Source organism: Anopheles nili, chromosome 2 (genome assembly GCF_943737925.1).
Source record: "Anopheles nili chromosome 2, idAnoNiliSN_F5_01, whole genome shotgun sequence".
Classification (NCBI taxonomy): Eukaryota; Metazoa; Arthropoda; class Insecta; order Diptera; family Culicidae; genus Anopheles; species Anopheles nili.
Genome location: NC_071291.1, coordinates 9,780,372 through 9,796,112, shown reverse-complemented (window position 1 = coordinate 9,796,112; position 15,741 = coordinate 9,780,372). Strand labels below are relative to the sequence as shown.

The following is a 15,741-nucleotide window of genomic DNA, read 5'->3' as shown; positions in this document are numbered from 1 at the left end:
CTGAGAGCAGTCGTGGTGCGCTTTCTTCCTTCCTTTTTACCGCTCTAGCATGTGCTCTTCCGGTTGGAAAAATTCAGGAAACCATACTAGTCCAAACCGGCTTCCCAGCAGTGGTCTTGGTAGGAAGCGACTCGTTAGCGTGACACATACGCCGGCATACACTTATTACCAACAGGTCCCCTGCATTTGCCTACGGACCCGGCCCGCCAGTAGACTGACAAAGCTCCGGAAGCCTGTTATTATGGAGCCCCTTTTTTGCCAGAGGTTAAGAAAAGGGCGAGCAGACTGTTGATCCACGCTGGATGCCGTTTCTTTCCTCTGGTGTGATTTTGTGTCTACTTAAACCAAGCCAGTGGGAGCGCAACGAGAGAAGATCATATTTCTTGCTTTTTCGGTCGTCGGGTGCCAAGAACTGGTAGCATGCTGGCCTGGCGTACACTTCACACGAGCTCATCACCCAACCAAGCTGCAAAGGTGGCAGCAACAGTTTTTTGGTCGCTCGTTTGAGGATAAATCCTTCCCCAGGAGCAGCATGGTGAATAATGCGCCTTGGCGGGCCCCTGGGATGATGTCCCGACACACCCGGGTCTGGGTCGCCGAGCAGATCCGCCCAGTTCGCTTTTAAACCATCGATTCGATTCGGTTCGAATCCTTCCTTCACCATTGTCAGTAGGAAATTGAATTTGGACGTCGAAACGAAAATGGAATATTACTTTTCCCGCTCGAGCCGCGTCTCGCACGGTCGATCGCTCAGGTGTGCATATTCGTCGAGATACGAAACGAGAAAAGATTAGTGTTGTCGATCGTCGTTTTTAGGGATTCATCCTTCGCCCGTGCATTACAGCGTACTGCATCTATCCTGGAGTTCTTTACGCCGTTCCGCAACAAAGGGCGGTGGAGAAAAAAGAAACGAAGCACGTGAGCAATATCTCTATCCATTCGATCGTCGATCTCATCGACGTGAAAGCGGATACGTTCGGAACCGAAAATGCATCACTCCCCCAGACGCTAACGAAGGCGGACAAATGAGAATTGCTTCCGCATTGAATGCGACGCTTTTTTCTCTGGCACGGATAACTATTTCATATCGCTTTGGTAGCGCTCTTTGCGGCACCCGGCGCTATTGACACACCGACCCGGCAGCGAGTGCACTCCGGAAGCTGAACTTAATGGCGTCTCGGAAGTTTACCCCAACCAGCGCCGCAAGCCCATCCGGAAAGTCCCGCATGCATCCGGAAAGTTGAGATCAATCGTCTAAGAACGGTTGCGTCTGTCGTGTAGCGTCTTGCGTAAACTTTTCACCGATACTGGCCGTTAAGCGTGCCCCGGAATTAATATATTCACAATCTGCCCAATTATGGAAACTTTCTCCCGATGCTTTTCTTGGAAGGTGGGCGAAGAAGTCCGCCTTCGACTGGACCCTTACCGGTCGCCGGAGTGATTGTACAGGAAAAGCCACTTTTAGCCGAGGCGAAACCGACCAAAGGGAAACTTCGTCACACAAACTTTCACTCGGAGGCAGCTGTTTGCAAAGAATGCTATCAGTGAGATGGATGCTCCCACGACGAAGCTTCCTGCGCCAGGGCCAAGCGTTTTCGATGCTTCGCAAGTTTTCGCAATATTGGTCCCACATGGACGCATTTGGTTGTCTTATCGAATCCCAGTGCGCCACGATGACGTGGCGGTTCGCTTTCACGAGCCAGCTTCTTATGGCTTTCCAGTCAACCTGTGGGAAAACTTTGCCGGCGGAAATGGAAACCATTCGGCTATCCGGCTGTCGGCGTTGCTGACGAATGTGCCGGTGTTTCGCTCGCATCTCGGTTTTCGTATTCCCAGCTGTACACGCAATAATTGCGATGCCACCCTTAAGGAACTCTCCGGTTCATTGAACTCTGCTCATCAATATCAATGCGTTCGCGATTTTAATGGTCATTCCTCATAGTCAACAAGCAAACAAAGAGGAATAAAAATATGAAACCAAGAGCGTTCTCGCGCTGGTGCTAAGCGCGTACATTTTAAGGGTGGCAAAGTTACGCCAGCTGTTTGTGCTAAGGGCTGGTATCTGAAGACGAAACCACGTCAGACGTTCTCTCAACCTGCACATTGCAATAAAATCGGGCGTTTTTGGAGAAGTGTCTCCTTTTTCTTGCAACTTGTTTGTCGTTATTGTGCTTTTCCGTCGCTCTTGATCGTTTTTTTGGTCGTCTTTAATGACTGTATGGTTTGTTGCAGTATTTTTTTGGCTCTCGGTGGTCTCGCGGTACTTTTCAAACGGTCTCGTACCGCGAGACGACTGCTAACAATTTGCGAAACGAATAAGAAGGAACGATTCGTTTCGGCGTCATGACGAAGCTGGAAAGACTCTCATAGTCAATTGCTCCAATGCAGCGTTTCATCTCTACCAAGCTCCTTCAGGGTCGCGTTTGACATGTAATTTTTATCTCGTTACATAAACTGAATACTATGATAAATGTCTTGCAATCGTGACAGTAAAATAAACGCGCACATCAATGGATCAATGTTCCATCACGACTCAATCGATCTCCCATAGATTGCCGGCCCGAACCTAGTCGGCAGTCGGTTTTAATCCTTTTGCAGAGAGAAACCTCTCAATGTGAATCCTTATAGACGATGGAGAAGTAAAGCCGGTGTTAGTGTTCTATGCGCCCCGCTTCACATCGCAGATTCCGTTCGCCTTGTGAGTCCTTTCTTGCGTTGTGCTTGTTACGAAGCTTCGAATCGTTCAATTGGGCATTCACCAGACGGAAGCGCATCATTGACAGCATGCTGCTTGAACGAAGAAACGCTTGATCTTCACCGTGAACAAGTGCAATTGTGCTTCAATTTTTGGATTATACGATCAGTCACCTTAAAATCGCCGAAAAATAGAAAAATGAAGTAATATCATTCTGCTAATTTAAATAGCATTACATATAGCGTACTTCACCGAAAAAAGAGATACTATTGTTTGCAGCAATAGTAGCAATGTTCACAAAAATAGCTTCCAAATGAGCTACAAAATGAGCATATCCCCAGTTTTGTCCTGTTTGCTGAATGTCGTTCAACAAAAAAAAAGACGGCATCATCGTTCCTCCCGTCACGATTCTCATTAGGCTCGGGACTCACAGCTCGGGACTCGTTCGTTCAGCATTTCACCTGTTAACCTGTTGGAAACGAAAGGAAACTAAGAGCGGCTCATTTCCACTCATGCCCATCATACCAAACCCGTTCCCACGGAGCACACGGATCCACCATTACGATCGGGGTCGGTTCACCCGCACAAATCAGGCCACCAAGAGCGAACGAGCGGATGCAGCGTTTCTTTTAGCTAATTACGAACCAATGCCGACCGAGCGCGAGCAGACCGAGAAAATCAAGGACGATTCCGCGGGCGCACTTGGACAAGGGTAAACCGGCACCCAAAAGGAAGCGAGAAACCTTTTCGGGAAGCCGTGAAAAACCAGCCCAGCCCAGCCCAGGCCCGGCGGCAATGGTCGACCCCACACCGCCAACGATTTGTGCTCCGTGAGGCGTAATTTCGATTGCAGCTCACCGGAACAAGCTGCGGAGATGGTGCCCGCAGAAAACCAGCCCTTGCTGCTGCTGCTCCTGTCGCCGTTTGCCCCGCTGTGTCCCTTTTGTCTTCCCGATCCGAAGAGGAAGCGACCTGCGAAACAAATTAATCCCTTCTTCACTATCGTCTTACCGTCTCGTGTCTCGTGCATTACCAAACCGACCGGCGTGGGTGGTAAGCGTGAGCTGCTACGGTGAGCAACCATCAACCCGCCCCAAATCGGTGCCACCGGAGAGCTGCCACGGTGTGTATGTGTGCCACGTTTTCCAGCCAGCGTCGCCTTTTCTAATTACCCGTACGCGTTTCGGCACCAGGCTGGAACGAATGCGCGGATCCCACCCAAACCTCCCATGACGCCGATGACGGTGATCTGGGAGTTGGTGGATGGAAATCGGCAGCTTTGTTGCCGGCAACCGTGCGTGCGTAATTCCGGCTGGCCACCACCCTTCCGGGAGGTGCTGTGTCGGAGCATCACACTTCATAAATCATTCATAGAACCCATTCAATCCCTCGGACTAATCTTTTCGTGCTCCCGAGCGAGGTGGAACTTGGCTTGCTTCAGCTCGTCGGTCCCCCTTTTGCTCTAGCCCTAGGGTAGACCTAGTTAATCTTAATTTGTTTCAATGGATAAAGAACGCCTCGACGGGAAGGGTGGTCTAACAAACGCGGGCTTCAACGGTGGTGCCACAGTGCAAAAACAAAATAAATGCGACCTCGACTAACAAACCCCGTTTTGCAGGGCCCACAACGGGGGGCCAGTAAACCCTTGAGGGACTCGCATACATTGTACGTAAAAGTTTTAGGTGAAGTTGATCAGGGCCAAAGCTGACGCGTTCCTTTTTAGGCCATTTATTGGTTTAGTGTGTAATAAATGCGACCTTCGGGTGTTGGCGAGATTCGTCACAGAAGCTCCCATTTTCTATCAAGAACTTCATTCAAATACACATTTTCGAAAGCAAACAGCGAGTAATTAGCACTAGCAATTTAAGACCTTGTGTTTCAAAGATATTTTTAAACACCCGTTTTAAAAGTGGTGCCATTTGTTCAAAGCGACTGTAAGCGACTCCATGAGGTGAAAGCAATCCTTTTCACCACCGTCAAGGGTTAATCCCCAGCCGGACTCTAAGTCGCGCACATCCCCGTACGACGGCGACGGAAGTGAGATGCCAACCCTTCACCCAACTCAGGCTATTCCATTTCATTCTTTTTTTGTATCGACCCGAATCGAATCAATTTATATAAATTTGCACGTTTCGATGCACACGAGCGATGCACATGATGCCACCGTTGGACCGACCAGGAGTAAGCACGCGGAACGTGGTCTCGTTTCACATGCACCGCCATCCTCAGGTGTGTGTGTGTGTGCACACATATTGGTTTCGATCGGCTCAAATGGTGGGTCGATGTTTTTTTTCTTCTTGCTGCTGTTTCCTCCACACAATCGATCCGGTAGAACTGATGGCGCCACCAGTAGTTCGCGTGGTGGAAATTGCGGGCCCCGAGGATTATTGAGATTTTCGATCGAAAGATAGTTTTTCGCGGAAAAGCTACCACGGGTGGTACCGTGCATTACGCGCTGTGCGCCGTGGCCCAGGGGTTGGAAAAGTGCTTGTAACAAATCTCTCCAACGTCCTCCCACACGTCAGTGGAGTTTCCCACGGGAGCTTTTGGGTGGTGGAGTTGTGCCATTTTGCTGAAGGACGTGCAACGAATGAAGCGAAAGCGAAGAAGAATGCACGAAACCGGACCGGTTCGATCCGCGCGCCAGTGAACGTATTTAAATTTTATGCACATCCCCCAAAATGCAAACGTCGTCCTCCCCGGTGCATCGTTCATTGACGAAGTGAGAGAGGCCATGTTGCGAAGCTGCACACCCTTTTGTTGCACGTGCTGCATTTAATGAAAATGGTACGCGGCTTTCGAAATTCACTCCACTCCAGAGCGGTAGAAAGAGAGAAAAGCTGTCGGTGCGCGTCTTTGTTGGACTTGAATGGTTTAATTTATCTGGAATTTGAACTATTCTGAACCGTATTGGAGGGTTTTTGGGTTTTTTTCTTTCTACTATTAAAATACACTTTACACTGCTTGTTGTAAAGGCCATTTCACAGAAACTGAAATGAAGATAAGGATCAAACAAAATGGGCGTTCCATTACGTGTGTCTGGGCAAAAGTTTTTGTATGAAGAATAGCAAACATTCGTTTTCATGCGTTCTTGATGCATGAGTTCACAGTTTAACCTTGGTTTTATGCTCTTAACCATGTTGCATGGGTTTCATCGACATGATATCATCGACCGAAGCATACAGTTTCGTTGAAAGTTAAACAAACACTTTGCTGGGTTGGATTTAAGTATGCCCCTGGTCGAAACGGATAATAAGCTTGAACATGTTTTTGTACCAACATTATTGCACAATTGCAGGCATTTATCAGAAAAAGAATTAAACTCCAAACCAAACCCGAGCCGGAGTTGAATGCCCCCGGTTCGTTCAGCTGGCGTTGATGCGGAAACTTTTAATCTTATTAAATTCGGCCCTTTTCACTCGACACAACACACGCACTCACCTTTGCCCGACCTTTGACCGTCAGCACCGTTCAAGCGATTTTTCTCTCGTTTCCTTCAACCACCGGGAACGTTCCTCCGTTCGAAAACGATTTCTCCAACCTTGCGGGGCTCCCTTGTGGGTGGGCGCGTAAGAGAACAAACTCTACCACACGCGAGCCACATCACGTTCATCAGAGAGAGAAAAAGAAAACCATGCGCCCCGTCGGATCGGATCGTCGGCAGGGGAACGGGACAAAAATCCTTTTGTAAATTATTGATTCGCAATCCTTTTATCAACACATTTTTCCTTTGTGAAAAAGCACTGATCCTCGACGCCGTCCTGGGGTGCCGAGACGCGCGCTCGCTTTTGTGATACTACGCCGCTGGGCTCTCTCTCTCTCTCTCTTCGTTTTTCCAACGATTCTCCCTACCACGGGTTGAAAAGCAACGACGATCGCTCCACATCCAACCAAATCGGCAGAACCGCTTCTCGCACCCGGGTTGAGTGGAATGCCGTTCCCATCGCAATGGGTGGTGTGAGCGAACGGGTGGAAGCCGTCTTCCCTCTTTTCCGGCTGATTTTTCTTCACTTACCATCCTGGCGTAATGCAAGAAGTGGCGAAGATAAAGGTTTTCGTTTTCAATCCCTCCCCAAGCGCCGGGATCGAGGCGATCTACCCCCTAGCAAGCGTAAGCGAAAACTCTCATACGCGCGCGCAACGATAATAATAAATGTAATATGGCAATAGCAATAAAAAAATATCTGCGAAAACCCCAACCGGGCAAAAGGTCGCCTTCCGTTTGGTCGCTACCCCATGCATGTTGCTGATTGAAAACAGCGCTTGCCTGGTGGGCTGCTGAGAGCGCGCGCTCGCACATTCGCCCATCTCGTCGTTCCCAAACGGTCGCGACGGAACGACGGAATCAGAACGGAACCAGATTTTAACGATGCCTTCCGACAACGGCCAGAGCCAGGCCCACACCACCGCCACACAATGCACCAAGGGTGGTTTTGTTATTTTTCGTGCCCCGTACCTTTACCTCCTGCAGAGGCTACGACCGCTCGAAGTGGCTGGCTTGACAAATGGCGACGAAAAGCAAAAGGTGTCCCCGAGCGGCACAAAAGTGCAAACATCATCGCATGTGTGCAGGAGCCAAGCAGCACGAACCTTCCACTTTCTCTCACATACAAACACACACATACACACATACACACTCTTTCGTGGTGCGATTTTCCTTCGATTTGTTCGCAAGCCGGCGAGAGACGCCGGAAGGACGCACTTTGGAAAGGATTTAAAGTGCTAACAGGTTCCTTCCGGTGGGGCGACTTTTTCGTCCGCCGGGTGGTGCTCGATCGGTGCCACATTTCCACCCGGAGCTTTTGACCGATGGTAAATGCATCCAATTCCCGATGCCCGCCGCTTTTCGCTCAGGTGCTTACATCGAAAAAGGGCCCGGCATCTTTTCGCTTGATTGTTTGTTGTCGACACGACACTTTCGTGTGCACCCTTCGCGTGTATGTGTGTGCCTTGGTCTAAGTCTTGTTGCTCTTGATGGGGGGTGGGTGGACAATAGAAAAAAAAAGAAAACGGAAAACTTTTATCATCGCTCGATGCATCGGCACGCCCGTCGGAAGCACTAGCAGTGGATTAACTTCCGCTGCGCGTTTATTGGGCGATTTTCAACAGCTTTTCACGCCCGATGGCGTCAAAGATGGAGCGAGGCCATATTCGAACAAGAAGGAAAAAGCAATAATTCAATGAGGGGAGTTGCTAGCAATTTTAAATTTCCGGAAAAATCTACATTAAAACACGAGCATAAATCGAGTTTGTTAGCGATGTATAGATGGCTTCACAATCGTATGTAATGGATCAAACAAATAAAAGCAATAAATTTGCGGCTACCACTAAAATAAGCTAATATAACAATTATCGTCTCTCCCACACTCACAAATACACACACTCACACACATTTACATCCACTTACTACACATGGTAATATTGTTTGCACAAAGCAGGATGTGCGCGCTTGCAATTCGACAGGTTGCATTTTTGTATTCGCTCTCCTCTCGTGGATGGCAGAGCAGAGTGGCAGCCTCAAAAAGGTGTCTCGATTAATCCGCCATCATGCCGAACACGCACACGAAATCCCGACGAACGATTAAACCACCGTTTCGCACGAATCCGACGCGTACTGATCTGCTTGCGTATCCGTTCCAATTTGCCTCGTTGCAGGAGTGTATGGTGATGTACAACGTGTAAAGATTCTCTACAACAAGAAGGATTCAGCATTGATTCAGATGGCTGAACCATATCAGGCGTATTTGGGTAAGTAAACCTCGCTCCATCCTAAACTTTCTACCACTTTGTAATGCGAGCGGAGGCTCATTTTTGCTGATTGAAGCAACATGCCAGCTTAGACAAACCCGCAAAGGGCCACCCATTTCCAGGCTTTACTCGTGTTTTTTTTTTCTTTTGTGCTGTTGCCGATTGTAATTTGTTCATCAGCTCAACTTTTTGCATCCACCCACCCAGAGGCAATGAAAATGCATTTCATCGCGACAGTTCTCGATATGCTGCAGTTCATTACACTCAACCCCTCGAAACGACGGTGAGGGTTTATTTTTATGCCGTGCTCGCCTTTTTTTTGTTCACCGTTTGCGCGGCTTTGCGCGTACCGTGCCGGCACAAGCGGCAAGGTGAATGTGGGCGTTTAAAAATGCACGACTGCGTGTTTGTTTTATTCGCGACTAACTTACACGCAATAAATCTCACTGTAAATAAATAATCCACCAACCGAGAGAGAGAGCGAGAGAGAGCGAGAGCGAGACAAACCTGCGTTGGGACTGCCCACGCAGCCGCTCTGATAGTCATATTTGCAAAGGGTGGCAAAAGGTACCCGGCGAAACAAAAAAAAAACACCTCGGAACGCGAAAACAAACTGCAAATAATGAATGAAAGTAAAGCAAACTAAAAAAAAAAAAAACAGGAAGATGAAATCTCTCCGAATGATAAGCCCCAAAACGACGGGTGGCAGCAGAAGCCGTGAAAAACGCTGACGTACGCTTTCGAGCCACCAACTCACGCATACTTCGGCTGGCCGATAGCGAGAGCACGCATTGGAAAAAGTTTTATTTTTCATTCCAACCTCACATTTCCCACCATCACACCACCATCACCGCCCCGGGGGGTGGCTCAACAAAGTGGGAATGTTTCAGATTTTCGAGCCTGCCGTCGTTCGTAACCTACCTTGCGCCTGGAAAATTCGCCAGTGTGCGACTTAGCGCCAGGAGCGCTGCTCCCACAGTTTGGCCACGTTTTCCTCATCACCCAGACCAACATTGGACGGTTTTTACGGATTTCCGCTCGCATTAACCGGCCTTCACGCTTGTATTTATCGATCGTTAATTCCGATAAACGAACGAAACGCTGCCACTTCATTCCGAAGGGCGTCGTGCAGCAGGCCTTGTTGTTTTTCCTCACTTTCCTGTTTGAGGTTGTTTCGTTCGTTCGCTTGTCGCTGCTGTAGTTTTATTTGCTTTTTTCCATTCCCCATCAACCCGGGTGGGTGGAGGGCCAGCCACAAACCAGGAGGCGGCGTGCTTGCATATTAAATAATAATTGGTAAAAATGTTTACATTCTCCCCGGAGCGGGAAGTTTCCGTTTCTCTTCCCTCGCACAACATTGCTCCGGTGAGGATTTTTTGTGTATGTTTGCTTTTGCTTTCTCCAGGATGTGTACCGGCGAGAAAGGTATATGTTCCGGGTGTGTATTCCACCTGTCCGCCGTGTAACGGTATTTCAATTTCAACCCTGTCCGACTTTCCGATTGGAAGGTAAAAAGTGGGAAAAACCGTGAAAATCGCCCTCATCGGATTTCATCGGATCCTTTCAAGTAAGCGAAAGTGTGGCGAAATAAATTCACATTTGTTTCGAACACAAGCACGGAAGAACAGGTTGAAATCCAACTCCTCCAGCACCACTATCACGCGTCGTTTCGACAGAAAGGACCTGTTTTGTTCGAACGTTTGGTTTTCGTTCCTAACCCTCCCCGACGGGAGGATTATTTGCACCGGCAGCACCGGTCACGTGAGCCCACCCCCCCGGTGGGATAAAGCTAAATAAATAATTCCACCCGAAATTGAATGAATTAATGAAAAGCTTATTCAGCATGTACGGGAAAGGTGATGGTTCCGGTATCGCAGCGAGTTATGCAGCTTTATTTGCTTTATTTTTCCACGCACGCAGCGGTTCGCGATATCTCGGGATTGAGAGTATCTCGGGATCTTCCACGCATCGTAACGTAACGTACTAATTCGTGTTTTTTTTCGCTTCCGCAAACATTTGCAGCTATGACCCATTTGGATAAGCTCCGCATCTGGAACAAGACGATCCGTGTGATGCCGAGCAAACATCAGGCGGTGCAGCTGCCGAAGGAAGGCCAACCAGACGCCGGACTGACCCGCGATTATGCACAAAACCCGCTGCATCGATTCAAGAAACCGGGCAGCAAAAACTACCAGAACATCTATCCACCATCTGCTACACTGCATTTAAGCAACATTCCGTAAGTGTCCATTAGTGGTGGGTGGCGAGTCTACTCAACCCACCGGTGTTAATGAACTCGCTAGCTCTATTGCAGGACCACACTCACGGAGGGGGTTTACCGTGTGGTTTCAGTATTTTTCTTCCATTCCGTAGACGTGTCGTTCGCGTTTTCCCCCACCGTGTCCTTAACTGGGTGTTATCGGTTTGGTTTGCCCAAACCTGCCACCTGCCACGACCTACGAGAAGATCGCCGTTGGATAAGATTTTTAAAGGTGTCTGATTTGAGCGCTCGCAACCGAATGCCATCTGATGCCGCCAGCGTCCGGCGGGATGGGATGGCTCGCAAAAAGGACATGGAAACACTTTTATGCATAATCCACTTCGGTAATTTGCTCTCGGTCTCGGTCGAGCTGTGGAAGCTGGGCGAGAGAGGAAAGCGTGGAAAGCGACACATAACCACTCAACCCACCGGGTCCGGGCGAATGATTATACCAAAGAAATGGAATTAAAGTCCTGACCGTCCGCTTCGTTCCGTGTGCCAACAAGGACACACTCCACCATCGAGAGGACGATAGCGAGAGAGAGAGAGAGAGAGAGAGAGAGAGAGAGAGAGAGACAGTACTTTAGCTGTAACTATTAAAGAACTTGTGGCCATTGCGCTCGGTTCGGGAAAACCAACGGTGGGATGAATCCTGGGATGCTTCCTTCCTCACCGTGCCGGTAATACCAGCACCGGGTGGAAAGAAAACAAACTTTTAATTATCTTCTTTCATCCGGCATCATCTCTCGAGCCCGCTCGGGTGTCGTCGTCCCAGTGTACGTGTGTCCGTTGGTCTGTTCCATCTTTTTTTTTTTCGTTTTGCGCCCTCGTATCTGCCACAGCTGGAAAACCGCAGCGAATGAGCCAGAGGGTGCTGGTTCCAGCTAGTGTGTGTGTGTGGGTGTATTTTTTGCACCGAAGCTCGTTTCACGGTTCCCCGGCTAGTTGGTATAGCACCTCGCGCTTCCGTCCTCCGTGTGGTTAGAGGTGAGGATTTCCACTTGGCAAAACGCTGATTGCCCAGCAAGAATGGGATAGGGATTTTTAATCCTTTTGTTTGTTGTAACCTCGCCACTCGTCCCACGAGACGGCATCGTCCCCTCGGACCCCGATCAGAACATGGTCGATAAATTAACCATCGCTTGGAGAGGACGAACGTCGGACGGGTTATCCTGTCCGCATGCGTTCTCCTTGATCTCCCGGCCATCCCCATCAAAGTCGTGGCGATTTCGCTTCCCCCTTTTGAGTGGCGTGGTTTTCTGCACCGTTCCGGAGATTCAGTCAAACCCGCGAGCGGTTTGAGGGTGCAGGATCCAACACCCGCATATGGCCACGCCATCGTCGCGGGTCGTACTGAAAGATAATTGTAACTAAATAAGTGGATTTCAAAGCTACGTTACGGTGGTGCTACAAAGTCAACAGCGCAGCCATTCTCGTTCCTTTTCCCACGCTTGCTGCGAGCCGTGGAAAGTGTGGCTTATGAAGCGTTCTCGCTAAGGGTGGGAGTATCCCTTTAACCCTCGGTCGGCCAACAGGTTGAACCGACTGGACGGCAATAAAAGTTTCCCCCATCAGCATGTGTGAAATGACCGCACTGTATGTGTGCTTGTGCGGTGCTCTTATACGCCTCTACCACAAAGCTTTCGAGCGCATGGTACCATTGGCGTGTAATCCTTGTTGTTTGTTAGTACTCAAATGCTTGCATATTTTCATAACGGCACTTCCAAAACCCCCGCTGCCTAATTGTCTTTACCGATTTAAAAGAGCTTTTGATAGTGAACCGAGACCGAAAACCATCTGGGGACTTGGTGAAAGCAAAGCCCTTCATTGAAGCTTGGAAGCGCCCTTTTTCCACAGGCAATGATCACGGCTAATGCATAATTGAAACCGACGTGCCTAAGCAAGGGCACATTTTCGTGCTTAATTTTTACACCAGTGTGATTTACAATAAATTATCGACCGCCGACTAACCACGCTACAGGTAGTTACGGCTTGGCTTGGGTTCGACTTCGTAAAACCGCACGGTAACATAATTATTCCGACCACCAATCTACTCCTTCGCCTTCCAGCATTGTCGGGGTGGGTGCCTTCGCTAGCCGGTACCATAATTACACCAAAATTAAAACCATAACTCATAAAGGAGCCACCCTCGGTAAGCGCAGCGGATCGTTCTCGTTCGTTTCCAGCGACCGTACTCGATAGCGATAGCGCCGGGCAGAAGATGGTCGCGAACGTGCCTCAACCCATGCAACGGTACGATTCATTGTTAAAGTCGTCGGGACACTCCACTACCATCATCACCACACCGCGGCTGGTGGCACGAACGCCGAAAGGTGTCTTCGCCGAGAGTCCTTTTTATTATGTTTCGCTGCTCCGTTCACACACCCCCATTTTCATTGTGCGATAGCCAGTCCGGGAAACCGTAGCGATCGAAGGCAACCGAAGGGTGGACTTGTTCTCGCACCTGCCATTTTCTCGCTCGCAACCTTGCTGCGAGGCACTTTTACGCCTCGTAACGAAGTGACCGCTTGCGGGCAGAAACGAAGCTCCTGTTCCTCCTTCACGCTCAATTTCATTAGGAGAATTATTATGATAATGTAATTAAAGGCAAAAGTGCGCTCCTTCGCCAACCCCAAGCCCGTGGGAGCCCGTGTGTTGAGCGCACAATAATTGAATGACCTGACCAGAAATAGCCGATGGGGGTAAAGACTGCACATGAACATTCCCGGGGCAGATATGCGATTTGGTCCGAGACACACTCTACTACATTGTGGAATGGGACGAAGGATTTCACTTTACTTTCGGGCGTGGTATTTAAAACAAATAATATCTCACTATTTGCTGTGCCTTATGGTTTGTGTGTGTGTTTTTTTATTTGGTTTTTCAGAGCTACCGTGACCGAGGATGAAATCAAAGAAGCATTCACCAAGAACAGCTTTGAGGTGAAAGCTTTCAAATTTTTCCCGTAAGTCATCCGACATCTCCATTTGCTGGGGCGCGCGATCTATAACCACAGGTTTTTCCGCTTACAGGAAGGACCACAAGATGGCGCTGATACAGCTGAGCTCGATCGAAGAGGCGGTGTGTGCGCTTATCAAGATGCACAACTACCAGCTGTCTGAATCGAACCATTTGCGCGTCAGCTTCTCCAAGTCCAACATCTAACTGCGAGCGCCCGCGTATGCGAGCGCCAAACACGGTACAACGCCGGTACAGCTGCCAGTAGTATCCCCATCTCCCCGGTCGACATCGACCGCGATCCCTCAGTCACCAACCAAGACATCTGCCAAGGATACCACAATCGCACTACCGCCACCAACAGCAGCCACAACAGCAGCAGTGGAGGTAGCAACAGAAGCAGCAACAGCAGCAGAAGCAGCAACAGCAGCAGAACCATCAACAGCAACCACAGCAGCATCCTCGACTTCCTCTTCGACGCTTTCTCCCTCCTCAACAACAGCGACCTCGGCATGATTGCGCCAGCAGCAGACGGAGACACGGTACGAAAGCTAAACGAAAACCGACTGAATGAGAGAGCAGAAGAGACGCGCGGAGCAGCAGGTGTAGTGACATTCGTCTAGTGACACGATGATATACGGTACCCTTTCACGAATGGGTCTTGGCCAAACACGTTACAGTAGCCTAAGCGAGGAAGGGGATGTGAATCGAGAATCAATTTTTGCATAACCACCAAGCATATCCCTCCCGGGCTTGCCGTTTTGTCGTTGCCGCGTACGCATCGGGAAGCATTTTATCGGGAAAGCACACGGTGGGCACGAAACGGCATGCACAACCCGTGCGGGAGCGGACACTGCACTATAGAACCGCACAGCAGCCACTTTTTGTGGCGCACAGTAGTAGAGAAGTTAATATTTCAACATGATTAAAGTAAGGCGTAGAATGTTAGTAGTGAAACATCTGATGTTGTACTATCATTACAGGAAATGTTTGAGATAGAGAGCGAAGAAGACGAAGCAGAAACATGTACGGGCGGAAACAAAACTGATCAGATATCATATATCATTAGCTGATACGCGCAGAGCGGTACCGTAGTGTGGCACGATCTCTTTCGCTGTACGCGATCGCACAGGCGTCGTTAGATGGGGCGTATGCGTTTTAGCGGGATTGTACCGATCGCGGCGGATATGGATTTATTGTTCGCGTTGAATCTTGACTTGTTACGAAACACATAAATGGCCAAAAGGGTTCCCGGTGGCGATCATCCTCGTCACGGCTCCCCAAATTTTCTCCGATCGCAATTGGATAGGTAGGGAAAAATCAATCAATGAACTTATGAGATGCAATGTCAAATCGGTTGTAACAAAACAAATGAAAACAAAAACCATTATCATTAGCCGATGGGCGTTCGGTCGGAAGACGAGATTTATAGGTAACACATGAGAGATTCACAATGCTACCGCAATGGCACAAGTGCATACGCGCACGCCCAACATGCGCCTGGCAGTGGTGTAGCTAACTTCGTTGCAGCGTAAGGCAAAAGCATTTCGTGCCACGCCACGTACATACGGGGGGGAATCCTGTGCAATAGGTAATTTGCGAGTGTGCGATGGATGGTGGATGGTTCAGTAGCGATCAAAGCACATGAGAGTTTAATGGGAACAAAATATATCTTTATGAGAGGAGAAAAAAAAGCATTGCAAACAAACAAAAAATTAATTTGATCGCGTCGGCCCCATTTTTCCCACGAGGGTCGAGCGGTCGTTTAGAGCGGTTTAGGAAAATGGCAGCGGTGCAGAAGCAAGCACGATATCAGTGACAAAATATCAAAATCAAAACAAATATATCCCGACAAAGGTGCAAGGGAGAACGAAAAGCTGTATTACATTAACATTAGGAACGCATCGGAAACATTCTCACACATCGTACGAGGTGATCGGAAAAGGAAGGATATGCCAAGAACGGCCAGAGTGCTAGCAACCGAGCACGACAAGCCGTGCGTGTACAAGAGCCAATAAGCCAATGAGAACAAATGGGAGGAAATTGTAACACAAGAAAAGGAGTGAATCACCACCAAGTG

At 49.0% G+C, this 15,741-nt stretch overlaps 1 protein-coding gene across 2 annotated transcripts in view; it reads left to right on the top strand.

The window, feature by feature from the left end:
• The window catches only part of LOC128721011 (polypyrimidine tract-binding protein 3), a 29,648-nt gene extending 15,780 nt beyond the window's left edge, over positions 1-13,868 (top strand). For both annotated transcript variants that reach the window (XM_053814714.1, XM_053814713.1), the window contains exons 7-10: positions 8,351-8,443; positions 10,466-10,682; positions 13,591-13,668; positions 13,736-13,868. In XM_053814714.1, coding sequence (XP_053670689.1) covers positions 8,351-8,443; positions 10,466-10,682; positions 13,591-13,668; positions 13,736-13,868 — 521 coding nt within the window. The remainder of the gene's footprint in view (positions 1-8,350; positions 8,444-10,465; positions 10,683-13,590; positions 13,669-13,735) is intronic.
• Positions 13,869-15,741: the final 1,873 nt, after the last annotated feature.